Source organism: Anoplopoma fimbria, chromosome 13, assembly GCF_027596085.1.
Source record: "Anoplopoma fimbria isolate UVic2021 breed Golden Eagle Sablefish chromosome 13, Afim_UVic_2022, whole genome shotgun sequence".
Lineage (NCBI taxonomy): Eukaryota > Metazoa > Chordata > Actinopteri > Perciformes > Anoplopomatidae > Anoplopoma > Anoplopoma fimbria.
The window spans coordinates 4,314,415-4,329,449 of NC_072461.1; the positions used below are offsets into that span (position 1 = coordinate 4,314,415).

At 43.0% G+C, this 15,035-nt stretch overlaps 2 protein-coding genes across 2 annotated transcripts in view; both read left to right on the forward strand.

Annotated features, from left to right (window-relative positions):
• The first annotated feature begins 872 nt into the window (after positions 1-872).
• On the forward strand, positions 873-10,613 carry rasl10a (RAS-like, family 10, member A). Its single transcript, XM_054611738.1, has 3 exons — positions 873-1,088; positions 8,290-8,419; positions 10,348-10,613. Exons 1-3 carry the CDS (start codon positions 873-875, stop codon positions 10,611-10,613), a joined length of 612 nt encoding a protein of 203 aa, XP_054467713.1.
• A 3,493-nt stretch (positions 10,614-14,106) lies between these two features.
• Positions 14,107-15,035, forward strand: part of osbp2b (oxysterol binding protein 2b) — a 45,428-nt gene continuing 44,499 nt past the window's right edge. The window contains exon 1 of the mRNA XM_054610488.1: positions 14,107-14,591. Within this exon, the coding sequence (XP_054466463.1) occupies positions 14,425-14,591 (167 nt within the window). The 5' untranslated portion in view covers positions 14,107-14,424. The remainder of the gene's footprint in view (positions 14,592-15,035) is intronic.

Consider the following 15,035-nt stretch of genomic DNA (forward strand, 5'->3'; position numbering starts at 1 on the left):
GAGCGTGGCAAGGGATATTTGCAAGTGATGAGAGAGAGAGAGAGAGAGAGAGACAGAGAGACAGAGAGCAGCCTTCACCAACTCATGTCTCTCCAAAGGCAGACGCACACAGTGCTCGTTAACAGGCTCCAGATGCCTTTGCAGAAAACGCACGTCTGCAGCCTGTGTGGATTGCCTCTTCGCCTGTGAATCACGCAGATGTGAATATATATCTTTTTTTTTTTTTGTGTCATCGGCTGAAAAGAAGATTATGGGGTTGTGTGCAATTTCGGCACACGTGGGAAGCTTATTGGCCAGGCTGTGATGGAGGTGGTGCATCGGTGGAAATGAGTGAGAGGTGCAGAGGAGATAATCAATGAAGACACGGAGGGCTCCTGTGCGTTTCGGCAAGGTCAGAGTCTAGGCTGGGTGAGATTATGTCCAAGGACGGACTTTTACGCTTCCTCGCAGGGGGAGGAGGTCGTCTGGGGATGTCCCCTAAAAAAACAAGAGTTGTTTCTCTCTCTGTGTTGGATCACCAAGGCAGCGAAAATCCCTCCATCTGCATGATCACGCCTGAGCTTTGTTTTTGACAACCTTCAAGCTGCATGGCATCTTTTCTCGTCTCCCTCCAGCCTGGGGAATAAAGTTTCTTCTCCCTGCTCGACGGGTGGCTGATCTATTCGGCCATCGATCCGTCTGATTGCACCCAGTTGAGGTGATTTAAAGAGGTCTGCTGGGTAAAGACACTGTTGGGGGAGGCGGTGCTGGGTTGTGAATTCCATCAGAGCAGCAGCAGCATCAAAGCAGCGGCGGCCAGCTGTGTTTCTGGACGGTCACACATCTGTCGTAGTTGTCGTCGCTGTCCATGGTGCTGAACTTGTGCTCCAGGAATGGTGGAGACGCTGAGTATCGCAGTCATCGGTGCTCCCGGAGTGGGGAAAACTTCTATAATCCGCCAGTTCATCTATAACGATTTCTCGGAGGTGTACACACCGACCAGGACCAGATATGTGTACAGACCCTCCGTCATCCTCAACGGGATCATGTATGAGCTGAAGATTTTGGATGTCCCGCCAATCTCCTCCTTTCCATCCAGCTCCAGCCAGGTATAATGTCTCTGTGTGAGGACTTAGGTTGAACTTTATCGGGGAAGGATTTACACAAGCTTTGGTGGATCCATCCTCGGATTGCACGAGTATTAAAACTCTACTTAATTTCCCATCCGTTCGCAGCCAATGGCGATCCTCAAAGGCAGAAACACCAATTTTATTTATTCCTCTATCAGATGTCCCTAGTCTACTAGTTGCTATGGAGACCAGACTGACTTAAAGCCTTGGAGAGCTTCACTTCGGCGTTGTAAACTCTCTCTCTCCCTGTCAACCCACCTTGCGAGGGAGCAATGTCAGCTTGAATATCTTTTATTGTCTTCATGTCTTCAGTACCGGTTATATTCAGATGAGTTGAGAAGAGTATGACGCTGTTAGTGGTGGCGGTTGGGTTGAATCTGGCTCGTACACACATAAAGCAATAGCAGGATTGTGCTGCAGGCATCACCACAGCACCTGGTTAAAACTCCCAATTTTAAAATACAACAGCCTGCCCTTTTATTCTAGGCCACAGGTCATATGCCACACCTGGTTAGTTGGAGACGCATCTGATTGCAGGATCATAGCATAAATGTTCTTTACCCAAAGGTTTTAAGTCACTTCTACCTCTTCTTCATCGGCCATAAATGGGGACATTGAGGAATTCTCTCAAGCTTTTGTCCCTGTAAGTTTGCCCAAGTCTGTCTTAAAAAAATACTCAAATGCTCATACGTACATTCAAATAAGAATGTAATGTTTACTTTTCACCAGGGCGAAAGCATTATTAGATGCTGTTATTGCTTTTCGTGTCATTATTCGCCTTGAAAAGATCCCCCTCTAAAGCACTGTCAACGTAAATGATGGGGGGAAAAAATCCACTGTCCTTATTCTGTGCTAATATGTATTTTGAAGTTCAGCCAAAGCTAATATGATGCCTTAACAGTGTTTGAGTCCGTCTTATTTTAGTAAGTCTTTTTAGTCTGAAATGTCCCTGCATTGCAGTTCAGCAATGAAACGTAGAAACATTAAGAGGGAATTAGCTCTTTAAAAAGTTGTAGCATTGGGGCGGCTGTGGCTCTGGGGATAAAGGGGGTCGTCTGTTAATTACATGGTTTGCGGTTCATTCCCAAATCCACATCTCCAAGTGTGTATGAGACAGTGAACCCTAAGTTACTCCCCATGCTTCTTCACAGCATGGGGAGCAACGCTGTGAAGAAGCAACCTCTGCATTTAAGCCCTCCTAATGCTTAGGAGGGCTTAAATGCAGAGGTTGAATTTCATGTATCATTATCATCACCATATGAACCCTCAGACTTGAAAAAGAATGTGATCCTATTCCTTAAGATATTTCTCTCCTTTCCTTTACAAAATGTATGGATTTGTTGTGCTTGTCTCTGTCCTACAAGCCTCTATTCACTTGAGGTATCTGTTTGACTCCTGTCTGCTGTAGCCTCAGATGATCTCCAGATCGAACTCTCCAAGGTCACCACACCTGACTCTGCTGCTGCTTCTCTGTTGTGTCGCATATAACCTCGAAAGAACAGCTGTTGTTATCTACTGACGAGGTGCCAGTGAGAAAATGAGATCAGGCCGCGGGGAAGACAAAAAAAGCAGCTTGAACGAGAGGCCTCCCAAAGTGTTTGTTTGCCGCACGCACAGAATGCCCAGTTTTATCGTAGAAAACATCACACAAGCAGGCTGGGAGTTCAGAACGATCATCCTGTCAGGCTGCCGCAGAATTACATGTAGCTGGATTTATCGTCTTGTTCGGGAGAGTCTGCAGGTTGCTTTCTCTGTTTCTTGCCCACAGAGACTTTCTGTAACATCATTCTGATTGAGTTCCTTCTTTCTTCTGCTAAATGGTGCTTAACCTCCATCAGGGAACACGTTGGTAGGTGAGCAGAAGGAACACAGGATGAGTCTGATGAGTTTGTGTGGGAGTGTGAGGCCCAAAGTTTGAGTCAGACAGCTTTCATCGTTCGATATCATGTTGTGTGAACATGTCATGCTCATTTCAGGTCAAAGTGCAGCGAGCAGACGCCTGTTTGCCAGGCCCATACTGTACCGGCAGAGAAAACCATTAGCTGAGAGCTACCACAACATTTCTATCAGACAGATTTATGGTTACTCATTCGCTGAGGAGCGACCCTGCTGTACTCTTTCCTCTCCCATCCTGTCATGTCCTTCTTGTTCTGACGCCGCTCGCTTGCTTCATCTGGTGACGTCCTTCATTCACAGCGAGAGCAGTGATGAGACATGGGGCTTTTTTTGGCACTCGCCACCCTCCTCTGTATTCACCACGTGGCCAGAGAAAGGTAACCTGGGTCAGGGGAAGTGGACAGCACAAAGAAAGCTGATGGAAATGTACTTTCAGTACACAGCAGATTGAATAAAAGCAAAGTACCCGGCTAGAACACTGCTGGGAATAAAAGACCAACAGAGGAGGAATTTGCTGCAGTAAATTAGAAAGGTTGCGCAGAGTTTAATGGACAATGTCGAAGTAAGGGTTACCAAATGAGGTTTTATAATGTCCTCTGAAACTTGTTAGGAATAAGCTGCAGAATGGAGTGAGTCAGTACGCCTCCATGCTTATGTAGCGTGGCAATTTCTCATCAGTTCAGATTATATTTGAAAGAAGAGCAGAGATGTTCTGGCAGGCTGCTTGTGACATTTTTGTCCTTTCCAGTGCTGGAGACAGGCAAGATTTCTGTTCCTTCACTGTGCGGCTGTGGTGGTGTAATGATTTGTTTGCTTTGTGGTACGTCTGTCTGCTGCTGATAGCATTGCTTTTAGAGAGCATGTGTCACTCTGTGCGAATAGGATGCGATGACAGATGGATTTAAGCCTGACACCGGATTCAGCAATGATTTTTCTTGTTCTTTTTTATGTTATTTGTTCTAGCCATGATGTATCTCCATGACTTCCTCCCACACAAAATGCTCCCTCTCCCTTTCTTGCTCTTTCTGGACATTTTTCTCAGTTATCTCTATCGATGCTGTCCTTGACAAAAGGGTGGAAATTATTGCATTTTATGTCACACTTGAAATTTTGACTTTTGCAGATGTGGGAGAAAAATGGTTTGTGCACCTGTGAAGCAATAAGGTGTACAAACCATTTAAGTGTGTGTCAAGGTTTCTGTTTACATGAGTTAAACGTTTTGGTGGTCTTTAAATTAAACTAAATACAAATTAGACAACTTGGTGTAGTAAAATGAATAACTTTCTGTTATTAGAAAATAAACATTTTAATTATTTTAAACAATTTACAGCTCAGTGAGTGTGGTCATCATGGTTTTATGCAAACATCCTCAAAGGATTAAACATTTTGGGAAATACACTTAGTTGCCTTGTTCCCGAGTATTAGAGAATACCTACAGGGGACTGTTAGCTTAGCATAAAGACTTGCAACGGGTGAAACAGGTAGCTTTGCTCTGTCCAAAGGTAACACAATTTGCATAGAGCACCTCTAACGCAAATTTTATCTTGGTTTCTTTCTTCTCTACATAAACCAAAATGATCACTGCTCCAGGAAAAAGTCTGACCCATAACCTTCTGTAAAACCACAAAAGTCTTATTGGATGGATTAAACGAATAAAACAGGCTAGCTGTTTCCAGTCTTTATGCTAAGCTATGCTACGCTAACCGACTCCTGGCTGTAAATTCACACTTACCTTAGAAATAAGAAATGTTGTCCATTTTCTAGTCAGGCTCTACTCAAACTACAAAGCGCAAAGCAAAGGCTATTTGCGTAAATGTCAGATTATCCCTCTAAAGCTGTCTCATTTTCTGTAAAATCCTGTTTAGTTCTAGTTTCAAATTCAACAAATCCATGACTATATAGCCAAGATTAGCCGTACTTGATTTCTGTATGTGAACACAAGAACCAAGCAAATGTCTCCATATTATCTCCAACAAAGTGCGTTAATCAAAAGAACAATAAAACCTACAGATTTTAATGGCCTGGCATAGGTTACCATTGAGTAATGGGGGTCTCATCCCAGGGGATGTTATAAATTTTAATTGCCAATCTGCCAGGGTGGCCTGCATGTGTAACATGTCTAACTGCTCAGCACCCTTCCCCCAACAGGTCCCACCAGCCTCCTTCCTGCTTTGGTATTGATCCATCACAACTACTCATGATTGTTAAGCTTCCTCCCCTGATATCAGGAAACGTGACAGCTTTGCCACAGCCTGCTAAAAACTGACCACGGCCTGCGGTTGTCAGGGAAACATGTTCTGTTTGGCTCTTGAGGAGCGAATGATGAGATGCTCTTTTTGTGCACCGCGTTGAGAAGGCCGATTGGAGGATACAGACAGTGTGGCACCACACTTCACATTCACGCTTCCACAAGCACACTCGCACATCATGCAAGCGCACACACAAATAAACATGCCCACACATGCATTTTAAATTCATTTAAACAGTTTATTAGCCGTGTATTGCTGCTCTGTCTTGTCCTCTCAGTAGTAATTTTCTTTATTTTGCCTACTGTTTGGAGGCAGAAAAGCAATGTTGCCACGCCTCCACATTTAAAAACAGGACTTGGATGACACAAGCTGCTATTTTTAACCTCACAGTGATGTGAGGATGCAACTCAATTCACAGTTCTCATCGCATATCATCAATTGCCTCAGTTATCAGAAAAGAGTGAGCTGTGATGATATGCTTGGTATGACAGGAGCTGTGTCTTGTTTGTTTGGCAAAAATGTGAATATTTTTTTGAGGTGCTTGATATGACTTCAAATGGTATGGGATACTCTACAATAAAAGCAAAAAGAAGAAGTTAGAGATGAAGACATACCTTCTGTGACATGTTTTCCCTCTCTGATTCAACAACTGATTCAACTTGTAGTGGGAAAGACAAAATTGTCACATATAAATCAGTTTTCACAATGCTGTGCCCCCTAACGTCCTCTCTTCCTCTGTCTTCTCTTTCAATTTTGATGGCACTGATCTTTGTGCTACGCGTCTGTCTTCATGCTTGATCGAGCTCATTATCTCTGTGCTAATATGTGAGGCTGTTTCATTCTTACACACATCCAGACACAAACCCACAAACACCCTCATCTAAATTATTCCTGACTGACGGATGTATCAGCATTATCATCATTAGAAGCCTCCACAGCCGTAAATGATCAGTAAATCTTATTTGTACGGACTGCTTGTACAGTATGTTGAATTGAAAAGCACATTTTCTCCAACCTTGAGATCAATTTAATTACATTTCTTGCATTCCTATTTTGGTTTGCCCAAGCTGTTGCTGGAGGTAGAAGAAAAATAATGTAAATACCACATTGAAAATCACTTCTATCCACTTCCATGCTAATTAAAATCATCAAAATTAAAAGAGATTTGATAATCAGCACTTTGATATCTGAGTTTTCTAAGCAACACAATGCAACAAACAGAGCTCCAAAGAGGCCAAATGCTCTACGTCCGAGGCGCAGGTGCATCTGTCAAAAAGCACAAAGCCAAATGAGTGGGGTAACCGTCATTGTAGTGAAGAGAGGTCCTCACTTAAGCATCCTTGATGCTTCTCTTCAAATTGGCTTCAGCAGCACTGTATAGAGCTCTGTTTCCAGACCTGAAGAAGGTTCTTAAGGACAGTTTTGACCTCCTTTGTCATCCAAGGCCTCTAATTGAGGTACATGCGGATGCAAAGTACAGTTAATGTGTATTCCTCCAAGCGCTGATCCTCAAAAACGTCCCAGTTTATACAAAAAACAAAATCTGCTGTGAAAAAGCTGCTAGAGGCCATGTCTTAACAGTCTTTGTGGTGGGTTGAGCTTTCCTCATTATGGGGGTATATGCTTCAGTTAATAGTATGGATTAGTGATCTTTCTTCCCTCGTGGTAGTGATGCTGGCCTGAGCGCATTCTCAGTATATCCACTGTTTGCCTGTATATATTGGATTGAATTTTGAATAGAACAGTCTCAGAGTCTCCTGACCTTTCCGTAGCAGTGTGTTCCCATCAGAGGTTATGTTGACACCCTGTTTTCTCATCCCTCTATCCACTGCGGCATTTTTCATCTTTTTGACATTTCCTCGGGGCTGCATTTGTTTTTCTCATTCCCTCAGCAGAACCTTAAGTTCTTCTATTTTCCTCCCCCTCTTTTATCAGATCAAATACTTATAAATTCATTTCATGCTGTAAGAGGCAGTGCGGCTGGTGGTGGGTTGGTGAGAGCTCTGGGAGACACAGCGTGAATAGAAGAATGGGTCATTGCGTTTCTTTTGAAGCAACTGTCTCCCAGTAAGGTGCAAATGTAGCCACTTTGGCCATGTGCTTAATCTACAGGTTGAAACTTATTACCGTCAAACATTGCTGTGTGCGCACTGCATCACCAAAGTTAGCCAACAGTTAAACAGTATAAGTTAATTTGTCTTCTCCTGACAGAGCTAGCCAACTTATCTCTTATGAGCTGTAAAGTCATGTCCTTGAACACGTGTAGCTAGGACACTGTCGGGTGCTTACTGTCGGGCGGTCACCATGTTTTATGACTTTGTTCTAGGCTGTGGGACTCCGTGAGCCACGCCAGCTTTACGACTTCATTGACTCTGCTCTCTTTCAGAGGCTAAGCAGCAGAGACAGGCGACCTTGCTCTTAATAATTATAGAAACACTTGCCAAATGCTGTTCTGCTACTCTCTGCTGTTATTGTATTCGATAAGTCGATGCATTATTCGCTGGCAAATCTTTGAGGTTGTATTTAGGCACAGCAGTGCTTTCAGCTAAGTGGTAACATCAACGTGTTAACATGCTCATTGACTCTCTCATTGTGTGAAATAAACTGAACTAAACCATGCAATATTTACAATTTTTATAATCTCAGTTTAGCTTGTTATGCTAACATTTAATGATTAGCACTATATAAAGAGTACAGCCCAGGTATTTTGTAATAAGTCAAAGTGTTGGAAAAAAGTAAGTTTCTGACCCGATGGTGACAGTAGATTAAATTGATGTGGACATAAACACGTGTACCAAATTTCATGGCAGTCTATCCAATACCTACATTTTAACTCAAAATCACAAATGTTCATCTCATGTTGGAACTGGAGGAAAAGTCAGGGAGTCATCCTCTGGGCACCATGAATATATACAATATATCTCAATCTGGACCAAAGTGCTGCACAGACTTAAACTTGAACAAGAAAAAAGCTCTATGTCTTACTGTATGTATTTTTGTACATTTTTGTTTTTCTCTCTGTGTCTGTCTGGTAGGAGTGGCTGGATTTGCGCTGCAGAGGTGTTCGCAATGCCAACGCCTACATCCTGGTGTATGACATCTGCTGCGTGGAGAGCTTTGAATACGTCAAGATGATCAGACAGCAAATAGTGGAACACAGGTATGGTCAACTGCTCGCTCTCAGCTGTCCAGACTGTTACTGAACATACGACAAAATGACATACAGCTGGTTAACCCTCACTGGTGATTTCTAATGACATCTTTTTGTCATCCGTCTGGAGACACCATGTAATTTCACAGCCCTGCCAGAAAGCTGTGCAATTAAGTGTTTGTTACAGTGTGACAGTGATAGATCGTCTGCTTGTTGTGATCAATTTTAATTTAGCACAGTCATCGCTGCATCCTGACATTTGATGCTGGCATTGCTGCATTACAGTTGCTTGAGATGTCACCAATGAAATCAAGATTATTTTTATAGATAGTTCTGCTTTTGTTAGACAGAGCACAGCAGCAAAAGACAGGATGTTTGAGATGCTTGAGTGAAAGGTCTCCTGGCTGGCGAGAAAAAAAGGGCCCAACACTAGTTGTGATTAAAGGCCAATGAAAAGGTCCACACCTAATCTATCTGCCTCGCTGTTGGTTTAACTGAATTGACATATTGAAAGAGTACAATGAGTGGCCTTGTTTGTGCTGCTATGCTGTACATGACCAAACAGCCACTGCACAATTCCTCCCCGCCTTCCTACGGCTGCAAATATGTTGCTGTGATGTGTTTATGTATTGGATAAGGCAGAAAACCATTATCACCAGCATCTGGGGAAGGAAGGGCGAATTGAAAACAGGAGAAATGTGTAATCATAGGACAAAGCTCTAAAGCCAGACTAGGGAAGGAAAGGCAAGAGCAGAGAAGGAACAGATACTGTATTTAAACTAAAAGTATGAATAATGAATGCTGTACATTCTTAAGTATATTCTTAAAATACATTTGTGCTGACAAAATCAGTTCAAAACGAGAATAAACTTGTTTTTTTTGCGACTCTATTTTTTAACCTCTAGTGTGAAGCCTTCCTTCAGCTCAATGAAGACTATGGCAGTATTGGTTCTATCACTCCTGCATAGTTTCCCCCAAATTTCACACACAGCCGCATGGAGACACCCTCACACAGATACAGTACATCTCGTTCTGCTGAAATACTCAAGTCGATATGCGAGGAGAGATTTTTAAGTGTGTAACCTGAGAACAACCTGTGAAAAGAGGAAAAGTGAGAGGATTGCTGCAATGTGTTTTCAACCCTACATCTTCAAGAACTTCGGCTCAGGGGCTTGAAAATTGCATTGTACATTTTTCTCTCTGTGTCTTTCCTCTCTGTCGAGCTATCTGTAAACACAGACTTGCAAATATGCATAAGTATGCAAGTCATTATCAGTAGACGCTGTTCCTTCAAGTTTCATAATGTTCCTGATTTAATGGTGAATTAATTTTTAGCCACCATAGTGTTCACATTATTTTTCGTGAAAAAACATTTGTTACAGGTCCCAGCTTTGTTGACTTTGGCACTCAACCAAACAGAAATCAATTTCATTGTTTGAAATCCGATTAATGAGCTTTCTTTCCTTCCTGGTATTTGCTCTACAATCTAATCCAGGATTCCCTCTGGCAGCTCGTTTTTTTCTACATTGCTGTAGTAAATGTTCTCCCCTTTTTCAATAGAGCGACAGCTCGCATCTGCCAAACTACCACCGATCAGGCTACTGAAAATGGTTGGACTTGATGAGGTCCTCCCAGATGTTGTTGTTTTTCATTAACACTGTAGCATTACATCTACACGTTTCAAGTCACTAATGTATTTCTGCCTCTGGCTTGCCATACATTTTCACAATTTACAATGCTGTAATATATATTGCTGCATAGTATGGTGGGAGGCCCCTTGAGCCTGTGAGCTGTAATCTTCCAGTCTGCCCCCGCACACCTCAGAAGGAAGGGAAAAACTGCACACAGACATCTTGCACACTGTGACGAACACCAAAATGATAACGATGCTTTTTGAAATCACCCTTTATTTATTTACCTCTCATATGCTCCTGCAGGGAAGGCAGCAGCAGTGAGGTGCCAATCCTTGTGGTGGGCAACAAGAGAGATCTGCAGCGGCAGCGATTCATGCCTCGCAGGGCGGTGTCAGTCCTGGTGAAGAAGACCTGGAAGTGTGGTTATGTGGAGTGCTCTGCCAAGTTTAACTGGCACGTAATCCTGCTCTTCAAAGAGCTGCTGGGCATCGCCGTGGCACGGGGCATGCGCCAGAACCACACCTCCATCCGTCTGCAGGGGGCGCTACAGAGGAATCGCTGCACCATCATGTGACCCAGAGAGCTCTCTCCACCCCTCTCGCCTCAGGAGTGGAGCGGCAGTGGAGAATAAAAAGACTTTTTATCGAAATGGCTGGAAAAATACCCTGTGGCCTCCTGCTTTACTGAGCTAATTTTTCATAATGAGGTTTATTAGTCTCTTGCGCTGTAAAAGACACTCAAGTTTCACACATGGTCATCCAACCACTTCCTAGTCAGATTCTGCCAAATGTGTAAATGCAAGGTAGGAGGTAGGAGAGAAAGCAGAGGAAACTAATACAACGAGCATAGCACAGTAATCTTATTTAAAATCAAGACAGTAACTCATTTAAGGCTGTGCTTCCCAAATTACACAGCAGCAAGTCTTCTTGAGGGTTTTCTCGTGGCTGTAGCTGGTCCTTACAGGGTGGAAGCTGTTTATGTAAAGCTCAAAACGGAGACGCAGCAATATCATTAGTCTTCCTTTTAAATTTGTAATATTCGCTAAGGTTAACAGCAAATGCTCACACCTGATTTATTTGGATTTTATTTGTGGGTTAATGGTAAGAAAGATAATAAAATTAATCCAGAGCAAAACAATGCTAATGCTTCACTTCTGGGGGGATAATCCCACAGTGTACAGTCATGATTAGATGGTGTTAAATTTTAGATTCTGAAAAAGTATCCTGCATTTTTTTTCTTTCCCTGTCCCCGTTTCAAACTTGGCCTAAGGTGAAAGCTGTTTGTTCAGACAAAGGGGGTTTTAAGGTTGTCTTGCAGCAGAAAATGCTGCAGTCCCTATCATGATGTACAGTGGGGCTTTAATATGTTCCCTCCCCTCACTCAGTGTCTGTTTCTGATGAAAACATTAAATCCAGGGAACTGGCGACCTGCAGGAGGCTGCAGAGCCTGAAAAGAGAACCTGTGCACGCAATGTGGATGTTTATATATATGTGTGTGTGTGTGTGTGTGTGTGTTGTGTGTGTGTGTGTGTGTGTGTGTGAGAGAGAGAGTGTGTGTGTGTGTGTGTGTGTGTGTGTGTGTGTGTGTGTGTGTGTGTGTGAGTGAGACAGAAGGAGACAGAGAGAGGCAGGTTTGATAGGTGACATTCAGGCAAGCAAAGGACTGACACAGCAAGATAGGAGATCGATGTATAAAATGGATTAGGAAGGAGCAATAAAATCTCACAGCGATGTCCTGACTGACTATATGTACCGACATATTATATTAAAAATGCCTCAAAGTAGATGTAATCCTCTCCCAGATATCCTGCAGAAATAAGGAGGCAGAGCTTAATAACTTCCACAAAGCACCCCACTAGTGCATCACAGACACAGGAACCTTAATAAAGCTTTCATATGAGTATCTGAATAGTATCTTATTGGTAATGTTGTGAGAGTAACAGTTGCTTATTCATATGATTAGGCCCAGTTAGTTTGTGAACATGGCTGCACTGACAGTAAGCAGACCTATTGTATATAAGATTGATTCATGGAGTTATTGACTTGCATGCTTTTGTTGGTAGAGCCAACGGGTCAGGGTTTAATTGCACTGATGTGAACATTTGATATTGTGTTTCATTTTTGTAATACTTGGTTTTCTGACACTGTAATGAGCAGCTGCGTTGAGTGAATGTAGTTGTTTTTCACTGGCATGTGATAGCACAAGCTCACGATTCTCTCTGAGATGTAGTGTTGAACCCTTCAATCAGGGCAGATGGCTGTGTTGTTTTTTTTTCTAGTCAAAAAAAAGAAATACAGTATGTAGCAGCAACTGTGTGTAGCATGAGTTCTCATCAGTTTGTCTGTGCGTGCGTTTCCAAATAAAAAGGGCTACCGTTTTTTATCAGAAACATTACTTTATTTATTTATTTTTAACTGTGTTGGTACTGTGACTAATCCTGTTTTTTGATATATTAAATGCATTTGAGAACAGCAACCTTACTCTGGTCACTTTACAATCATGTACTAGAATTACATCACATTGAGATCATTTTGACAACATTGCCACCCTGTGGTAAAGCCATATTATCAGGAGCCAAATCAGAGGCAGACAGCGATCAGGCATTGCACACTGAACCCATTCCAGTTATTAGATTTTTGTTTAAAAAGCATTGTTGGTTCTACTCAACAACACAAGATGGTAATCTGGGGATCTCCCAGTGTAATAACTAATCTACTAATTTACAGTGGCAGTGAGATTAGAAAAAAAGTGAATAATATACTGTGTAAGCAAAATAATTGGGCAATTATCTCTGCACTGTCCATGGTACAGTACTGCACGTGTTGCCTAAATGATGGTTGGCTGATCTTTGGATAATCTCCCCTCTCCTGTTGGTAACATGACCACATTAACCTGTTATGGTTTCTAGGCAGACACATTGTTATTGTGCAATTATCAATTCCCTTAACCCCTATCTACGGCCCTTTGCACTGTGCATGTACCCTGTCGCCTCCTAACAGTCGGTTTGTGGTAGTTTTAATTAAACACAGTTTTATTTGGTAATATGCACCATGCAAGCACAATGTAAACTGAGATACTTATCTTTTCCTATCATTTTCATTTTATTTAAATGTATTGTTAAAGTTTAAGTCACAATACAGAACTAACTACCCATGGTGAATCAACAGTGGCCCTGGGGCATTTGGGGAACAAGGGGTTTCCCGCTTGACCTGCTTGATAATCCAGCCTTGTGGGTAATCAAGACATGGATCCCACTGAACAGCACCTGGTGGGGAAGTTTGCCCTTAGGGCTTTCTGCCAGAAAGGGTATATTTTAAACCTAAGGCAGAAGGCAAACATTACATTACATTACATTACAGTCATTTAGCAGACGCTTTTATCCAAAGCGACTTACAGGAAGTGTATTCAACATAGGTATTCAAGAGAACTACTAGTCACCAGAAGTCATAAGTGCATCTCCTTTCTTAAACAAGCATCTTAAAGCATAAGCCAGAGCAAAAGTATAGTGCAGAGGCAAGTTACTACGAAAACAATAATTGCAACAGACTAATCCGAATATAGTAAGTGCTACAAACTACTACGAATAGGATAAGTGCAGTAAACAAATACAAATTCAATAAGTGCAGCGAACTGATACAAATACAGTAAGTGCAACAACTAATACGAGTGCAATAAGTGCTACGAGGAAGGCTCAGGGTAGTACTTCTTGAAGAGGTGAGTTTTCAGCCTTCCCCCATGTGCCACTGATCATATAACTCATCACCTGACCCCCAATGTGACCCCAAAATCTACTGAGTCAAGGTTTTATTGATAATATTAAGATGATGAATGGTGATTGTAAATTGGCTGTGTGCGTTATAACATGTCAGCGTCCTACATCTATTAACTCACCTGTGACCTGACAGGTATCATGTGTGAACTCACCAGCCAAACCGCATGTCAAATGTTTAGGAATGTTTGGACAACAACATCACGTGGTGCAGGTCTGAATCATAGACTTGAGTTGATAGAGCGGCATTTCCATTCATATCCACACTTCATGAATGGCCAGGTCAGCGGCCGTTCCCTCCTAAATGACTGCAATAAACACAGTGGCACATAGGAATCAATCATTATTGATTCAGTGACAGCATTATTAGATTATATGAAAGCAAAGGAGCGGGTTTCCTGTCTATCCAGTCCAGCTCTGTGCTCTGAGTGCTCTGCAGTCTGCATCAGCAAAGTGTCTTGGCATCACTTCTCCTTCCTTTGGTGTCCATTCCGGCGTCATGTGAAAAGGGGTGCGCGGTGGTTCCTCTCTCGCCGTAGAGCTGACCCCCAGTGCCGACGTCCTCGTCCCGGTGGGGTAGTGTCCCTGTCCCCGCTGTCCCTGTCCCTGTCCCCGGATGAGGATGAGCGAGCAAGGGAAGGGCTCCGCGTCCGTCTCTGCCGCGGCCCCGGCTCCTCCAGGGTCGGACACTTACAAAGGCTGGCTTTTTAAATGGACCAACTATTTGAAAGGATACCAGCGGCGATGGTTTGTCCTCAGCAATGGCCTGCTTTCATATTACAGGTACATTTTTTTTTTTCAAGAGGCAGTGTGCCATTCATCTCTCAGCGAGTCACGTCTGCGTTTTCCGCGCACTACAGCTGGCTGCCTCCGCTGGCTAGCATCAGGCTAAAGCTAGCATCAGGCTAAAGCTAGCTGTCAGGCTAAAGCTAGCTGTCAGGCGGACACAGTCAGCTGTGTGTTTACTTCACGCTGACGGCGATAACAACGTTGATGTTTTACTCTGAATGCCTGTTTGTTACAGAAAGACACCGACACATAGACACGTGAACACAGCAGCTATATAAGCTTTTCCAACTCGTTAAAGAGTCTACATGTGGGTACATTTGTGCAGACGTTTAGCTAGCTAGCTAACTGAGCTAGCCAGCTAGCCTCGGTGGGTGACAGCTGACGCGCTGTCCGCTCCCCGGGGACACTAACACGGCCACCCGTCCTCTAAACGTGTGG

Coding starts and splice junctions, on each gene's coding strand:
- rasl10a (XM_054611738.1), top strand. CDS start 873: ATGGTGGAGACGCTGAGTATCGCAGTCATCGGTGCTCCCGGAGTGGGG. Junction 1,089..8,289: donor TTCCATCCAGCTCCAGCCAG/GTATAATGTCTC, acceptor TCTGTCTGGTAG/GAGTGGCTGGATTTGCGCTG. Junction 8,420..10,347: donor AATAGTGGAACACAGGTATG/GTCAACTGCTCG, acceptor CCTGCAGGGAAG/GCAGCAGCAGTGAGGTGCCA.